This window comes from Lissotriton helveticus, chromosome 5_1 (assembly GCF_964261635.1).
Source record: "Lissotriton helveticus chromosome 5_1, aLisHel1.1, whole genome shotgun sequence".
NCBI lineage: Eukaryota > Metazoa > Chordata > Amphibia > Caudata > Salamandridae > Lissotriton > Lissotriton helveticus.
Window position 1 is genome coordinate 1,947,022,721 of NC_136065.1, and position 17,038 is coordinate 1,947,039,758.

At 49.7% G+C, this 17,038-nt stretch overlaps 1 protein-coding gene across 1 annotated transcript; it reads right to left on the reverse strand.

Annotated features, from left to right (window-relative positions):
• Positions 1-423: 423 nt before the first annotated feature.
• Positions 424-15,078, reverse strand: LOC144753903 (G-protein coupled receptor 39-like). Its single transcript, XM_078641440.1, has 2 exons — positions 13,942-15,078; positions 424-1,470 (listed from the first exon to the last, which is right to left on the reverse strand). The coding sequence occupies exons 1-2, from the start codon at positions 14,750-14,752 to the stop codon at positions 1,091-1,093; spliced, it is 1,191 nt and encodes a 396-aa protein (XP_078497566.1). The 5' UTR covers positions 14,753-15,078; the 3' UTR covers positions 424-1,090.
• Positions 15,079-17,038: the final 1,960 nt, after the last annotated feature.

Here is a 17,038-nt window from a genome sequence, read left to right on the forward strand (position 1 = left end):
CGCTCTCTATCAAACGCTTTAGAGAGCGAGGACTGCCTATGATGAAGCATGACACCTGGTGGTGTGTGAGGACAGTCCTTAACATTTTTTGAAATGCTCAGCACTCTACTTAGTGCTTTGCAGGGATACAGTTACAAGTGACTAAATTAAGTGACTAATATTTCAGTGAAGCTTCTTTTGTGTGTGCATTTGATAGGTTTGGAAGCCAGCTCACCCTGAAAACCCCCTAGCCTCTAGTTTCCTCCCTTGGATAATTCCAAAGGTTTGCGTGTTTATGCGATGAATTAGTCATGCATAGCATTGTTGTCATTCTTTACTCAATAGAAATTGATGATTTCATTTTTCAAAGTCTTTATCTCTTGCAAACCTACATAAACATTCAATTAAGAAAATATCCATCTTTATTTCATACAAAGTCTCGTGTTTTACAGTGTGACTTCATAAAAAAGACCCATCGTATGGTGCTATGCACAGACATCAGAGATCAATGAACATTACAATGTTATCATACTAATTAAGGATCTTTTAGCAAAAACAAATAGTGATAGATGTGTTTTATCGCACCAGGTCTCTGTGAACTTTCAATGTATATAATAGAAGATAACAGTACGTTATTGGCATGTTTCGGACTGCTTTGGGAGTGAAGTGGTCATCTGCAGGATATATTAGAGTATACAGTGAAATATATTGTAGGTTATTTCAGTCTTTTCCTACCTGGGTGCTAAAAGCCATCCACATTGACTCTAGGTATTATCCAAGTGGAATAATTTTCATAGGAACATTAGGCAATCAGGCTTACTTCAAATTCAGCTAATCTATGAATGAATTTCCTTGTTACTGCCACATATTCTTCGATAGGATAACAGAGGAGGGAGTTGTTAACAATTGTATAATCAGACTTCTTCAACACCCTAAATTGCTCTTCCCTGGTGTGTTGCAAAGATTAAATTTAGCTTCGCATAGCATACAGTGGCATAGTATTCCAATTATAAATGAAATACTTAATTACACATTGGGATTCAACTTCAAATGTTCTTACATTGTACAATGGTCATTGAATATTTTCATATTGAGATTTGAAATGTAGTATCTATTGAACTGGTGCAGGTATATTAAGGCTTTGACCGTCTACGTGTCCCAGATTTCCGCTTCGGGAGGGGCGCTCCAGGCTCTGCAGGTCCAGGGATTCCTGCTGCTTGAGGGAGCTGTTTGGGGAGCTCTGCTTCCACTGTGGGCTGGCACAAGGGTTGAGGTGATGCCTGAAGGCCCTGCGGAACTGCAGGGAGGTCAGGTTGTAAAGCAGAGGGTTGATGCTGGAGCTCAGGTAGTAGAAGGAGTTGGTGATTGGCTGGAGCGTGATGTAGGAGCGGTAGTAGCCTTCCGTCCATTGGCTCTTGGAGCGTAGCACCATCATTAGACGTCGGGCCTGGAACGGGACCCAGCACACAGCCAGTGCGCCAACGATGCAGCCTGGGAAATGAAAGGGTAGGGTGAAGGACATTAAAATCTTATGATAGCAAGTACCAACCATCCCAGTCCCACCATCAGTCAGAATATACAAACTATTGGCGGCAGACCAGCACACAGCAGAGAATGTATTCCACACTGAGGTCTTTGAGGGTGCTTATGAGGAGGTGTGCAACATAGATTGTCTAGTGGGGTTTGGTAACCTAGGCAAGCCATCAGGGGACCCACGCTGAGCCGGGAATGCATTGATTGGCAGGTTAGGGTGAAGGCAGGGGAGTAAGGAAGCAGAGGTGGGCTAACATGCACAGACTAACCAGTGATGGGAGAAGTCAGGCTCTGTAGGGATGCTGGGAGCAATATGCCTCGATTGGGCTGGTTTCCATGGAGACAGTACTGAACGACGAGGACCGTGGTGGCCAAAAGTCCTCTTCTGTCCATTGCTCAGGGGGACACCCTGTACCAATCAACGGGTCACCAATCTTGTCCAGGTGCTCAGAAGTGCCCCCAGTGTCCAATGCTAGGGGTGCCCTGTGTTCTGGAAAACCATCCGAACCACTCTCCACAAATGCCACGAGTGACAAGTGCTCAGGAACACCCACAGTAAACGTCCTCCTCCCCAGGGCTCAGAAATGTCCCCAATGCTGTTTGATCCCCCCCCCCGTCCTGTTCACAGAACCCCCACCACACCCCGTCCCCTGCTCAGTACACTTCCCACTGGGTCCACTTCTCAGGAAAATTGTCAGAAAACCCTACAATGTTCACTGCCAAACAGTACCCCTCCTGTACACAGCTCTCAGTTGAGTGATCAGGTAAATAAACTAGTGCCCAATGAGCAGTCCCAGATCCAGTACCAGTCCTTGAGATCACCCCCAGTGATCCTGCTCAAAAAGCCCCAACTATCTAGTGCTCTAGGAAACAACCAGAGAGATGCTCAGTAATATGCTAGTGCCACTGCTCAGATATAGCTCAGTATCCCATTTGTTTGTGTTATAGCTCAGTGTCCCATGTACAGGAATGCCCCAGTGTCCAGTGCACCGAAATACTCCCATCTCCAGTGCACTGGAATACCCCAGACTCCAATGCACCGGAATACTCCCATCTCCCGTGCACTGGAATACCCCAGTGTCCAGTGCACAGAAATACTCCAGACTCCAATGCACCGGAATACTCCACTGTCCAGTGCACGGGAATATTCCTGTCTCCAGCCCACTGGAATACCCCAGTGTCTGGTGCACCGGAATACCCCAATGTCCAGTACACCGGAATACTCCAGACTCCAATGCACCGGAATACTCCAGTCTCCAGTGCACCGGAATACTCCAGACTCCAATGCACTGGAATACTCCAGACTCCAATACATTGGAATACTTCACTCTCAAGTGCACGGAATACTCATGTCTCCAGTCAACTGGAATACCCCAGTGTCTGGTGCACTGAAATACCCCAGTGTCCAATGCACCGGAATACTCCAGTCTCCAGTCCACCGGAATACTCCAGACTCCAATGCACCGGAATACTCCAGACACCAATGCATAGAATACCTTGGTGTCCAGTGCACCGGAATACTTCAGTCTCTGGTACACCAGAATACTCCAGTCTCCAGTGCACCATGATGCTCCAGTCTCCAGTGCACAGGAATACTCCAGATTCCAATGCACTGGAATACTCCAGTCTCCAGTGCACCGGAATACTCCAGACTCAAATGTACCGGAATACGCCAGTGTCCAGTGCACCGGAATACTCCATACTCCAATGCACCGGAATACTCCAGTCTCCAATGCACCGGAATACTCCAGTCTCCAATGCACTGGAATACTCCAGTCTCCAGTGCACCGGAATACTCCAGACTCCAATGCACCCGAATACTCCAGACACCAATGCATTGGAATACTCCACTCTTCAGTGCACGGGAATACTCCTGTCTCCAGTGCACTGGAATACCCCAGTGTCTGGTGCACCGAAATATCCCAGTGCCCAGTGCACCAGAATACTTCAGTCTCCAATGCGCCGAAATTCTCCAGTGTCCAGTGCACCAGAATGCTCCAGTCTCCAGTGCACCGGAATACTCCAGACTCCAATGCACTGGAATACTCCCGTCTCCAGTGCACCGGAATACTCCAGACTCCAATACACCGGAATACTCCAGTCTCCAGTGCACCGGAATTCTCCAGTCTCCAATGCACTGGAATACCCCAGTGTCCAGTGCACTAGAATACTCCTGTCTCCAGTGCACCAGAATACTCCAGACTCCAATGCACCGGAATACTTCAGTCTCTGGTGCACCACAAAACTCCAGTCTACAGTGCACCGGAATTCTCCAGGCTCCAGTGCACTGGAATAACCTGGTGTCCAGTGCACCGGAATTCTCCAGACTCCAATGCACTGGAATACTCCCGTCTCCAGTGCACCGGAATACTCCAGACTCCAATACACCGGAATACTCCAGTCTCCAGTGCATCGGAATTCTCCAGTCTCCAATGCACTGGAATACCTTAGTGTCCAGTGCACCAGAATACTCCTGTCTCCAGTGAACCAGAATACTCCAGACTCCAATGCACTGGAATACTCCAGCCTCTGGTGCACCACAATCCTCCAGTCTACAGTACACCGGAATTCTCCTGTCGCCAATGCACTGGAATACCCCAGTGTCCAGTGCATCAGAATACTTCTGTCTCCAGTGAACCAGAATACTCCAGACTCCAATGCACCGGAATACTCCAGCCTCTGGTGCACCACAATACTCCAGTTCACAGTGCATCGGAATTCTCCAGTCTCCAGTGCACTAGAATAACTTGGGGTCCAGTGCACCGGAATTCTCCAGTCTCCCATGCACTGGAATACCCCAGTGTCCAGTGCACCAGAATACTCCTGTCTCCAGTGTACCAGAATACTCCAGACTCCAATGCACCGGAATACACCAGTCACCAATGCACTGGAATACCCCAGTGTCCGGTGCACTGGAATACACCAGTGTTCAATGTATTGTGCTATCCCACAGTCCAGTGTATTATACTATACTATACTACACTACACTATACTACACTATACTAGACAATACTATACTATACTATTCTAGTATAGTATAGAGAATAGAGTTTCCGGTGCTCAAGAATCCAACCAGTATGCAGGATCTGCAATATCCTATTGTCCACTGCTTATGTATACCACAGTGTCCCAGGTACAGGAACACCTCAATGTTCAATGTGGATGAATACATGAATGTCCAATGCACTGCAATGCCCCTTTGTTCAGTGCACTGGAATACGCCAGTGCCTACGGCGCTGTAGTATTCCACAGTCCAATGGACAACAATAACGCAGAGCCCACTATGCAGCAATACACCAGTGTTCAGTGTATAAGATAACCCCAGGATTCATCACACTGAACCCCTCATTTTCTGGTGCTCAAGAATACAGCAAGTGTGCAGGCTGAGAATATCCAAGTGCCCACTGCTCTGGTATAGTTCAGTGTCCCATGTACAGGAAAACCCCAAAGTCAGACGTACAGGAATACATCAACGTCCAGTGCAGTACCTAAAGCATCGGATTACACCGCTGTGCAATGTACAGGAATACCCCACAGTCCAATGCAGTGGAATACCCCACTGTCCAATGTACAGGAATACCCCACTGTCTTAAGTACAGGAATACACCACAGTCCAATGTACAGGAATACCCCACAGTCCAATGTACAGGAATACCCCACTGTCCAATGAACAGGAATACCCCACTGTCCAATGTACAGGAAGACCCCACTGTCCAATGTACAAGAATAGCCCCACTATCCAATGTACAGGAATACCCCATTGTCCAATGTACATGAATACCCCCACGGTCCAATGTACGGGAATACCCGCTGCCCAATGTACAGGAATACCACAATGTCCAATGTACAGGAATACCCCTCTGTCCAATGTACAGGAATACCACACTGTCCAATGTACAGGAATACCCCACTGTCCAATGTACATGAATACACCCATTGTCCAATGTACAAGAATTCCCCCATTGTCCAATGTACAGGAATACCCCCTGTCCAATGTATAGGAATTCCCCAGTGCCCAATGCAGAGGAATACCCCACTGTCCGATGTACAGGAATACCCCAGTGCCCAATGCAGAGGACTACCTTACTGTCTAATGCAGCGGAATACCCACTGTCCAATGTACAGTAATACCTCAGTACCCGATGCAGGGGAATGCCTCACTGTCCAATGTACAGGAATATTTCACTTTTCAATGCAGGAGAATACCACACTTTCCAATATATAGGAATACTCCGGTGACCAATGCAGGGGAATACATCACTATCCAATACAGCGGAATACCCCAATGTCCAATGTACAGTAATACCCCCGTACCCGATGCAGGGGAATGCCTCCCTGTCCAATGTAAAGGAATATCTCACTTTTCAATGCAGGAGAATACCCCACTTTCCAATATATAGGAATACTCCAGTGCCCAATGCAGCAAAATACATCACTGTCCAATGTACAAGAATACCTCAGGGCCCAATGTACAGGAATACCTCACTGTCCAATGCAGTGGAATACCCAACTGTCCAATACACAGGAATACCCCGGCGTCCAGTGCAGCCGAGTACCACACAGTCTACTGCACTGAAATACTCCTGTGTCCAGCATATAGGTGTACCTCAGTGTCCAATACCCAGGCGTCCTATGGTATCTAAGGCACTGAACAGCCAAATGTCTGATACTCTGGCACAACCCAGTTTCCATTTCTGAGGACTGCCCCTCTTCCAGTTTCCAGGTCTCAGTACATTAACAGTCTTCAGTGTTTAGTACTCAGTAGCACTTCCAGGGACGATGACTCAGGAACCACCACAGTGTGCAGAGGACAGGAATATCACTCCCACGGTGCCCAGTGGTGACTAGAGCTACAAGTGTGCAGTGATCAAGTGTAATCTTACTATGCACTGATCAGGAAGACGCCACGTCCACAGCTCAGACATACCCCAGTGCCGAATACACTAAAGAAAAAAAAATGTCTCGAACTACCAATACTCAAAGATACCCGTGCCCAGTGCTGAGAATGCGCCTAGCGCCTAGCGCCCAGTATCAGGATACCCCGGTGTCGAGTGAGACTGCGGGTGTGCAGTGATGGTGGTTCTCCACAGTACCCAGTGCTCAGGAATATCAAGTGCTGAGTTCTCAGAATGATCACCACCGACCAATGCTCTGGACCCTGAGTCCAGTGTGGGGAAAGCCCCCCACTGTCTAGTACTCAGCGACACCCCAGTGTCCAGCAAATACCTACCCCAGTGTCCACACATAGAAAGTCTCCTGTGCCCAGGGTGCAAGGGTATCTCTCCAAATTTCCAGTACTATAGTGTCCAGTACTAAAAATACTTGCAGTACTCAGTGCAAAGGAATGTGCTGATTTTACAGTGTTCAAAAATAATACTCTTTGTGTGGTACTCAGGAATATGCCTGTGGTCAGAGATGCTCCAAGTGAGGAATACCTCCAGCGTGCAGTGTGCAATGTGCACAAATACCTCTCGGCCCGAGTTCCATGTGCACGAATGGCTTCAGGGAACATTACGATGTCCTAGTGCTCAGGAAGGTATCTCAGTGTGCAGGGCCCAGACATACTCAGTAATGATTGATAACCGACTGTCGAGTAATCAGATATAATCTCAGTCTCCTGTGTTCAGAAGTACACTTTGTGTTGTTGGACATCCCAAGTGTCTAGTGCTTAGGAAACCCCATGTCTAGTGCTCCGCAATGCATCTCCAGTGCCCAGCAGGTAGGAATGACCCTGTCCTAGTGTGCGCTGCGCAGAAATACCCCTTGTGCTCAGACGCACAATCTCCCTGTGTCCAGTGCACTTAAATAATACCAGTGTGTAGTGATCAGGTGTACAGTCAGTGCTGACGAACAAAAAGTGTTCAGTGATAAGAAATGCCGGAGTGTTCATTGTACAGTAACACTAAAGACAAGCAGTGCCTTGAATACCCCAATGTCCAGTGATCCGGAATACCTAGTGTTCACTGTATAGTAATACTAAAGACAAGCAGGGTCTTGAAAGCCTCAGCGCCCAGTGCTCAGGAATACAGTAACACTAAAGACAAGCAGTGTCTTGAAAGCCTCAATGTCCAGTGAGCCGGAATAGACAGTGTTCACTGCACTGCATAATAATACTAAAGACAAGCATTGTCTTGAATACCCCAATGTCCAGTGATCCGGAATTTTATTTTATTTTATTTTATTTTATTTATTTATTTTTTATATTCTTCTATAGCGCATGAATAGACCCCCGGAGGGGTATCTCCGCGCTTTGCCAGTGAATAAGTCCTCAGATGTTAATTGGGGAGGAAAATGGAGCATTTAGAGAGAGAGATCAGTTACTGGGAAATAGATATGTTTTCAAGACCTTACGAAAGGTCAGATGATTGGTTAGAATCCTTATCTCAAGAGGCAGAGAATTCCAGAGCTTTGGTCCAAGGTGGGCCAGGGCTCGCCCCCCTTGTCTGGCCTTTTTTATTCTGGGCACCTGCAGAAGCTGTTGGTTCAGTGAGCGCAAGATGCGCCCAGGGGCATAAGGTAGGAAGATGTTGGCCAGATATTTAGGGCCTTTACCTATCACACTCTTGTGAATTGTGCATAGGGTCTTAAAGTGCACTCGTTTCTTCACTGGTAACCAATGAAGTTTGGTTAGCAGGGGAAGGGAGGGAGTCCTGGGAGGGGCGTTGAGGACTATCCTAGCTGCCGTATTTTGGATTACTTGCAGTTTTTTTAACTGCCCTTCATTTGCTCCCAAAAGAAGGCCGTTGCAGTAATCTACTCTGCTGATAATTAATACCCAGTGTTCACTGAATAATAATACTAAAGACAAGCAGTGTCTTGAAAGCCTTATTGACCAGTGCTCAGGAATACACAGTGTTCATTGCACAGTAACACTAAAGACAAGCAGTATCTTGAATACCCCAATGTCCAGTGAGCCGGAATATCCTGTATTCACTGCATAGTAACACTAAAAACAAGCAGTGTCTTGAATACCCCAATGTCCAGTGATCCGGAATACCCAGAGTTCACTGCATAGTAACACTAAAGACAAGCAGTGTCTTGAATGCCTCAGTACCAGCGCACAGGAATACCCAGAGTTCACTGCATAGTAACACTAAAGACAAGCAGTGTCTTGAATGCCTCAGTACCAGCGCACAGGAATACCCAGTGTTCACTGCATAGTAACACTAAAGACAAGCAGTGTCTTGAATGCCTCACTACCAGCGCATAGGAATACCCAGTGTTCACTGCATAGTAACACTAAAGGCAAGCAGTGTCTTGAATGCCTCAGTACCAGCGCACAGGAATACCCAGTGTTCACTGCATAGTAACACTAAAGGCAAGCAGTGTCTTGAATGCCTCAGTACCAGCGCACAGGAATACCCAGTGTTCATTGCATAGTAACACTGCATAGTAACACTAAAGGCAAGCAGTGTCTTGAATGCCTCAGTACCAGCGCACAGGAATACCCAGTGTTCATTGCATAGTAACACTGCATAGTAACACTAAAGGCAAGCAGTGTCTTGAATGCCTCAGTACCAGCGCACAGGAATACCCAGTGTTCATTGCATAGTAACACTGCATAGTAACACTAAAGGCAAGCAGTGTCTTGAATGCCTAAGTGCCAGCACACAGGAATACCCAGTGTTCATTGCATAGTAACACTAAAGACAAGCAGTGTCTTGAATACCCCAGTGTCCAGTGATCCGGAATACCCAGTGTTCACTGTAGAGTAATACAGTTAACACTAAAGACAAGCAGTGTCTTGAAAGCCTCAATGTCCAGTGGTCAGGAATACACAGTGTTCATCGCATAGTAACACTAAAGACAAGTAGTGTCTTGAATACCCCAATGTCCAGTGATCCGGAATACACAGTGTTCACTGCATAGTAACACTAAAGACAAGCAGTGCCTTGAATGCCTCAGTACCAGCGCACAGGAATACCCAGTGTTCATTGCATAGTAACACTAAAGACAAGCAGTGTCTTGAATACCCCAGTGTCCAGTGATCCGGAATACCCAGTGTTCACTGTAGAGTAATACAGTTAACACTAAAGACAAGCAGTGTCTTGAAAGCCTCAATGTCCAGTGGTCAGGAATACACAGTGTTCATCGCATAGTAACACTAAAGACAAGCAGTGTCTTGAAAGCCTCAGTGCCCAGTGCGCAGGAATATCCAGTGTTCACTGTATAATAATGCTAAAGACAACCAATGATTGAACACCCATGTCAGTGATTCGGCATACCGGGTGTCTCTGCATAGTAATACTAAACACAAGTGTCCTGAACACCCAAATGCCCAGTGCTCAGTCAGAATACCTGGGTGTTCAATGTGCAGTATTACTAAAGACAAGCAGAAGCAGTGTCTCGATCTGCCCAATGTCCAGTGATCCGAAATACCCAGTGTTCACTGCATAGTAACACTAAAGGCAAGCAGTGTCTTGAATACCCCAATGTCCAGTGATCCGGAATACCCAGTGTTCACTGCATAGTAACACTAAAGGCAAGCAGTGTCTTGAACGCCTCAGTACCAGCGCACAGGAATACCCAGTGTTCACTGCATAGTAACACTAAAGGCAAGCAGTGTCTTGAATGCCTCAGTACCAGCGCACAGGAATACCCAGTGTTCATTGCATAGTAACACTGCATAGTAACACTAAAGGCAAGCAGTGTCTTGAATGCCTCAGTACCAGCGCACAGGAATACCCAGTGTTCACTGCATAGTAACACTAAAGACAAGCAGTGTCTTGAATGCCTCACTACCAGCGCATAGGAATACCCAGTGTTCACTGCATAGTAACACTAAAGGCAAGCAGTGTCTTGAATGCCTCAGTACCAGCGCACAGGAATACCCAGTGTTCACTGCATAGTAACACTAAAGGCAAGCAGTGTCCTGAATGCCTCAGTACCAGCGCACAGGAATACCCAGTGTTCATTGCATAGTAACACTGCATAGTAACACTAAAGGCAAGCAGTGTCTTGAATGCCTCAGTACCAGCGCACAGGAATACCCAGTGTTCATTGCATAGTAACACTGCATAGTAACACTAATGGCAAGCAGTGTCTTGAATGCCTCAGTACCAGCGCACAGGAATACCCAGTGTTCATTGCATAGTAACACTGCATAGTAACACTAAAGGCAAGCAGTGTCTTGAATGCCTAAGTGCCAGCACACAGGAATACCCAGTGTTCATTGCATAGTAACACTAAAGACAAGCAGTGTCTTGAAAGCCGCAGTGCCCAGTGCTCAGGAATATCCAGTGTTCGTTGCATAATAATGCTAAAGACAACCATTGATTGAACACCCCAATGTCCAGTGAGTCGAAATACCGGGTGCCTCTGTGTAGTAACACTAAAGACAAGCAGTGTCTTGAATGCCTCAGAGCCAGTGCTCAGGAATACACAGTGTTCATTGCATAGTAACACTAAGGACAACCAATGATTGAACTCCCAAGTCCAGTGATTCGGCATACGGGTGTACTCTGCATAGTAATACTAAACACAAGTGTCCTGAACACCCAAATGTCCGGTGCTCAGGAATACCTGGGTGTTCCATGTGCAGTATTACTAAAGACAAGCAGAAGCAGAGTCTTGATCGGCCCAATATCCAGTGATCCGGAATGACCCGTGTACACTGCATAGTAACGCTAAAGACAAGCAGTGTCTAGAAAACCCGAAAACCGAGTGCGCAGGAAAACCCAGAGAGTACAGTGCTCAGGAACATATCAGGCGCCCAATGCCGAGAAAAACACGTGTGTCTAATGCTCAGGGACAGGCCAATCTTAGGATATCCCTGCACTGGTCGAGCTGTCTCCGCAGCTCTTTGTGCCCTGCCTCACCGGCGCTCACTGTCCTAACTCACCTGCACTCACTTCCTGTCTCACCTGACCCCTACTAGCTCCGTGCTCTCAATGTCCTGTCTCACCTGCACTCACTGTCGTGATTCACCTGCTCTCACTGTCCTGCCTCGCCTGCACTCACTGTTTTAACTCCCCTGCACTCACTTCCTGTCTCACCTGACGCTACTATATCCATGTTCGCACTGTCCTGCCTCGACTGCACTCACTGTCCTGCCTCGCTTGCTCTCACTGTCCTACCTCACCTGCTCTCACTGTCCTACCTCACCTGCACTCACTGTCGTGACTCACCTGCACTCGCTGTCCTGCCTCGCATACGCTCATTGTTTTAACTCACTTGCACTAACTTCCTGTCTCACCTGACCCCACTATATCCCTCCACTCACGTTCCCTCACACCCCTGCCTCACGAGCCCTCACCGCAACAAGTTGAACAGAACATGGCGCACGCTCTGATGTTTTCTAGGAAACCCTCTGTTATTGGCTTTCTGGGGGCCACATTTGCCACCTTCCAGGTTTTGCTTCTCTGCCTGCTCTCCTCTTCTCCTCTACCTCCTATCCTCATCTCCTCTACCTCCTATCCTCATCTCCTCTACCTCCTCGCCTCTTCTCCTCTACCTCCTATCCTCCTCTCCTCTACCTCCTATCCTCATCTCCTCTACCTCCTATCTTCATCTCCTCTACCTCCTATCCTCATCTCCTCTACCTCCTCGCCTCTTCTCCTCTACCTCCTATCCTCATCTCCTTTACCTCCTCTCCTCTTCTCCTCTACTTCCTCTCCTCATCTCCTCTACCTCCTATCCTCATCTCCTCTACCTCCTCGCCTCTTCTCCTCTACATCCTATCCTCCTCTCCTCTACCTCCTATCCTCATCTCCTCTACCTCCTATCCTCATCTCCTCTACCTCCTCTCCTCTTCTCCTCTACCTCCTATCCTCATCTCCTCTACCTCCTCGCCTCTTCTCCTCTACCTCCTATCCTCCTCTCCTCTACCTCCTAGCCTCTTCTCCTCTACCTCCTATCCTCCTCTCCTCTACCTCCTATCCTCATCTCCTCTACCTCCTATCCTCATCTCCTCTACCTCCTATCCTCATCTCCTCTACCTCCTCGCCTCTTCTCCTCTACCTCCTCTCCTCTTCTCATCTACCACCTATCCTCATCTCCTCTACCTCCTCGCCTCTTCTCCTCTACCTCCTATTCTCCTTTCCTCTACCTCCTATCCTCATCTCCTCTACCTCCCATCTCCTCTACCTCCTATCCTCCTCTCCTCTACCTCCTATCGTCATCTCCTCTACCTCCTCCCCTCTTCTCCTCTATCTCCTCTCCTCTTCTCCTCTACCTCCTATCCTCATCTCCTCTACCTCCAATCTCCTCTACCTCCTATCCTCCTCTCCTCTACCTCCTATTCTCATCTCCTCTACCTCCTATCCTCCTCTCCTCTACCTCCTATCCTCATCTCCTCTACCTCCTATCCTCATCTCCTCTACCTCCTCGCCTCTTCTCCTCTATCTCCTCTCCTCTTCTCCTCTACCTCCTATCCTCATCTCCTCTACCTCCCATCTCCTCTACCTCCTATCCTCATCTCCTCTACCTCCTATCCTCATCTCCTCTACCTCCTCGCCTCTTCTCCTCTATCTCCTCTCCTCTTCTCCTCTACCTCCTATCCTCATCTCCTCTACCTCCCATCTCCTCTACCTCCTATCCTCCTCTCCTCTACCTCCTAACCTCATCTCCTCTACCTCCTATCCTCATCTCCTCTACCTCCTATCCTCATCTCCTCTACCTCCTCGCCTCTTCTCCTCTACCTCCTCTCCTCTTCTCCTCTACCTCCTATCCTCATCTCCTCTACCTCCTCGCCTCTTCTCCTCTACCTCCTCTCCTCTTCTCCTCTACCTCCTATCCTCCTCTCCTCTACCTCCTATCCTCATCTCCTCTACCTCCTCTCCTCTTCTCCTCTGCCTGCTCTCCTCTTGCTCTCCTCTTCTCCTCTACCCCCTCTCCTCTACTCTTCTACCTCCTCTCCTCTTCTGCCTGCTCTCCTCTACTCCTCTGCCTGCTCTCCTCTTCTCCTCTGCCTACTCTCCTCTTCTCCTCTACCTACTCTCTACCTCCTCTTGCTCTCCTCTTCTCCTCTGCCTACTCTCCTCTTCTCCTCTACCTACTCTCTACCTCCTCTCCTCTTCTCCTCTGCCTGCTCTCCTCTTCTCCTCTGCCTGCTCTCCTCCTGCTCTCCTCTTCTGCCTGCTCTCCTCTTGCTCTCCTCTTCTCCTCTTCTCCTCTACCTCCTCTCCTCTTGCTCTCCTCTTCTCCTCTGCCTACTCTCCTCTCCTCTTCTCCTCTCCTCTATCTACTCTCTACCTCCTCTCCTCTTCTCCTCTACCTACTCTCTACCTCCTCTCCTCTTCTCCTCTGCCTGCTCTCCTCTTCTCCTCTGTCTGCTCTCCTCCTGCTCTCCTTTTCTGCCTGCTCTCCTCTTCTCCTCTGCTTGCTCTCCTCTTCTTCTCTGCCTGCTGTACTCTCTCTTTGACACATTCGGTGACATGGATGGAAAAGGAGCCGAAGAAGGAAAGGCGGCCTCCTGGAGCTGCCACTCACCCAGCATGAGGACGTTCTGCCTGCGGATACAAGTCTTGCCCGGCCTCCGGCCCGTGGCCAGCACCTGGCCGGCGGGGCTCCGCACGCAGATGGAGCCGGCGCGGCTGCGCTGCAGGGCCAGCATCATGCGCCTGCAGGTCACCGCCACGGCCAGCAGCACCAGCACGTACAGCCCGAAGGACACGAAGACGGCGATGGCGAAGAGGTGCTCCTGGGCCAGCAGGTTGGTGCAGATCCAGAGCGGGGCCCGCCGCGGCCCCCCGGCCTGGTGGAAGGGCAGGTAGGCGTCCTCCAGGCCCATGGTGAAGAGGGTGGGCAGGGCAGCCAGCACGGCCAGGGCCCACACCAGCGCCACCAGCCGCCGGGTGCGCGAGCTGGGCATCAGCTTGACCTGGAAGGGGTGGCAGGTCACCAGGTACCGCTCGCAGCTGAAGGCCAGGATGTTGAAGATGGTGGCGTAGCTTGACACCTCCCAGAGCGCGTAGAAGCCCTTGCAGCCCACGGTGCCGCTGGGCCAGGGGTAGGGGCCCCAGATGATGCTGTAGAGCTCCGTGGGGATGCCCACCAGCAGCACCAGCAGGTCGGAGCAGGCCAGGCTGCAGAGGTGCTGGCTGACGGAGGCCTGGATGAGGCATCGGGCCCTCATCTTCCGGATGACCCGGATCACCAAGGTGTTCCCCAGCACCCCGCACACGAAGAGCGCCCCGTAGGTCAGCGTGATGCCCACCTTGGCTGCCAGGCTCAGCCTTACCAGGCTCTGAAGGTCCTGGACTGCCTCTTCGGTGCTGTGGCTAATGTTCGTGATAGCCATCCCCAGTGACTGGGAGGACTCTAAGCGCTGAAGGAGACCTCTGTTGTGCAATCAAAAAATTTCATATTGCTGCGGAAAATGGCCTCAAAGCAGATAGAGGGGGCTCTTGAAAAACCTTGAGGTTGAGATCCAGATGCCGTCCAGTGGTTCACAGGACTGAACTTTTGGGAGCACCAGGAACACGTCAGAAGAATCGCACTGGCTTCACCTGGTGGGGAGGGGGCGGGACTTCGACATGCATGAAGTACTCTTAGTTTCATCTGTCCATCCACGGGAGGGCGCACTACTTTCTGATCGGCTGTGCGGGTCGTCAAGTGCTTCCAGTGGCCACGGCCGGCGCCTCTGTGTGATGAAAGGATACTGAAGCTTGGGAGGCTGCGGCTCGCACGCCCCCTCCTTCCTCCCCCCCCCCAGTCCCGCCTCTCTCCATCCACTCTCCACGCTCCTCCAGCATGCAGAGCAAGGACCCCGCGGTCCGCGCTCAGAAGGAGGGGCAGAGAGGAAGTGATGGATGAAGGGCCCGGGAGCTCGCGCCGGGGGGTGGGGGGGGGGGGGGGGTGAAAGGATGGGGACCAGCTGCCTGCTGGCACTTCCTTCCTCCCATGCACTCTTAGGATTCCTGCTTCACCTGGAGGCGATGGACGGGGAATCGATGGCTCCAGCCACACCCAGCCACTGCTGCAGAGCTGCCACTCAAGGCCTTTGCAGTCGAGTTTAAGGGACCCGAGCTCAGCCCCTTCCTCTGAGTTTGGGAGACTGAAGAGAGAACTAATTAAACAAAGAACAGGCCGCTGTGAGCGGGTGAGAGGCAGGAGGGCGATGGCCATAGGAGGGGCGGGCAGGTGATGACCTATAGGGCGGGCAAGGTGTGATGGGGCAACGGACAGGGTTTGGTGAGATTTGGCAGGGAGTTTGTAGGTAATAGAGTTCCGGTGATCGGGTGAAGTAGGTGTGTGGGTAATAGGCCATCAGAAGTTTGGGGTGATGGAACCTAACCTGGATCTGGCTATAATGTGACTTTAGTGAGGTTTATTGTATTGTTTTGTAATTGCATTTATATAGCACTTACTACCCCTGACGAGGTGTCAAAGCGCTCTATAACAATGGTGGACATTTGGGTTTGGAGTAATTTGCTGGAATATTTATTTTCTAGTACTGTGATCCTAGAGGGACTATAGGGCACAGGAGACTTTGGGTGAAGAATGTTCTGGAGAAGGCAGGTCAGGTCATGCATGGGTGTATGGGGTAATGGAAGATATGGCTTTGGGGGTGATAGGAGGGCTTTAGACACTGACGTGACATGGCTGGGGGTTTAGGGGAGCGATGTGAAACTTTAAGTCCTCGGGGGCGATGGGGCATAGGATGGGAGATGATGGGACATGCGAAGTGGCTTGAGCATGATGGGATCTGGGTGGAAGTTAATGGGAACCATAGAGAAAATGAGGGGTTTGGGGTGATGGGACATATGAAGGGTGTGGGTGCAGTGACGTAACTAAGGCCCCAGCAGTGCGACGGACCCCCAAGGTCCAGGGGCCCCCTCAGCACTGTACTCTGGCCTTTAGAGCTCCTATGCGAGTACGGAGGGGGGCCCCTCCATGTACTTTGCAGGGGGGCCTCAAGTTTCGTTATGGCACTGTGTGGGAGTGGCTGTACCCAAGACTCACTTGGGTACGAGGGCATGTACATGGTTGCTAATGGGGTTCATGGGGCTATGCGAAACATCAGGAGCCCGGGGTAACAGCACATGGCAGTTGTTAAGGAGTTTTGTCCATGATAAGCGACTGGGGAGCTGTATGTATTTTCATCAGCTCCATAGGATGCCAACTTAGAATCAAAACCATATTTGCTGGGGCGTTGCTACCACTGGTGCAGCAGGTGCAGTGGCATGGGTCCTCAGAGCCCTGAGAGGCCTACTGAACCCTGATAATTACTGTATTTTACTACCCACAACTGCAGTCAAAGGGGCCATTTCCTTGCTTGCACGAGTGTCCACCATGGGACACTACTGCATATTTGACTTGGGCAGCCTCCAGTAAGTGGCAGGGATGTGACGTAGGGATACAGGAGAGAGAGGCTAAAAGAAAATCACAAAGGAAGGGAGGTTTGATGTACATATCCATGCATTTCATTGCAGACTGGGCTTTATCTTTCTGCAGTCTTCAGCAACTGTAACATAACATGTAACATAATAATGTAACATTATCGAGGCCATTCCTATTGGCTTTGGCAATGTTTGTGTTTCGTATCCTGAAGGTATTTTGAAACAAATCATTCCAGGAATTTGTA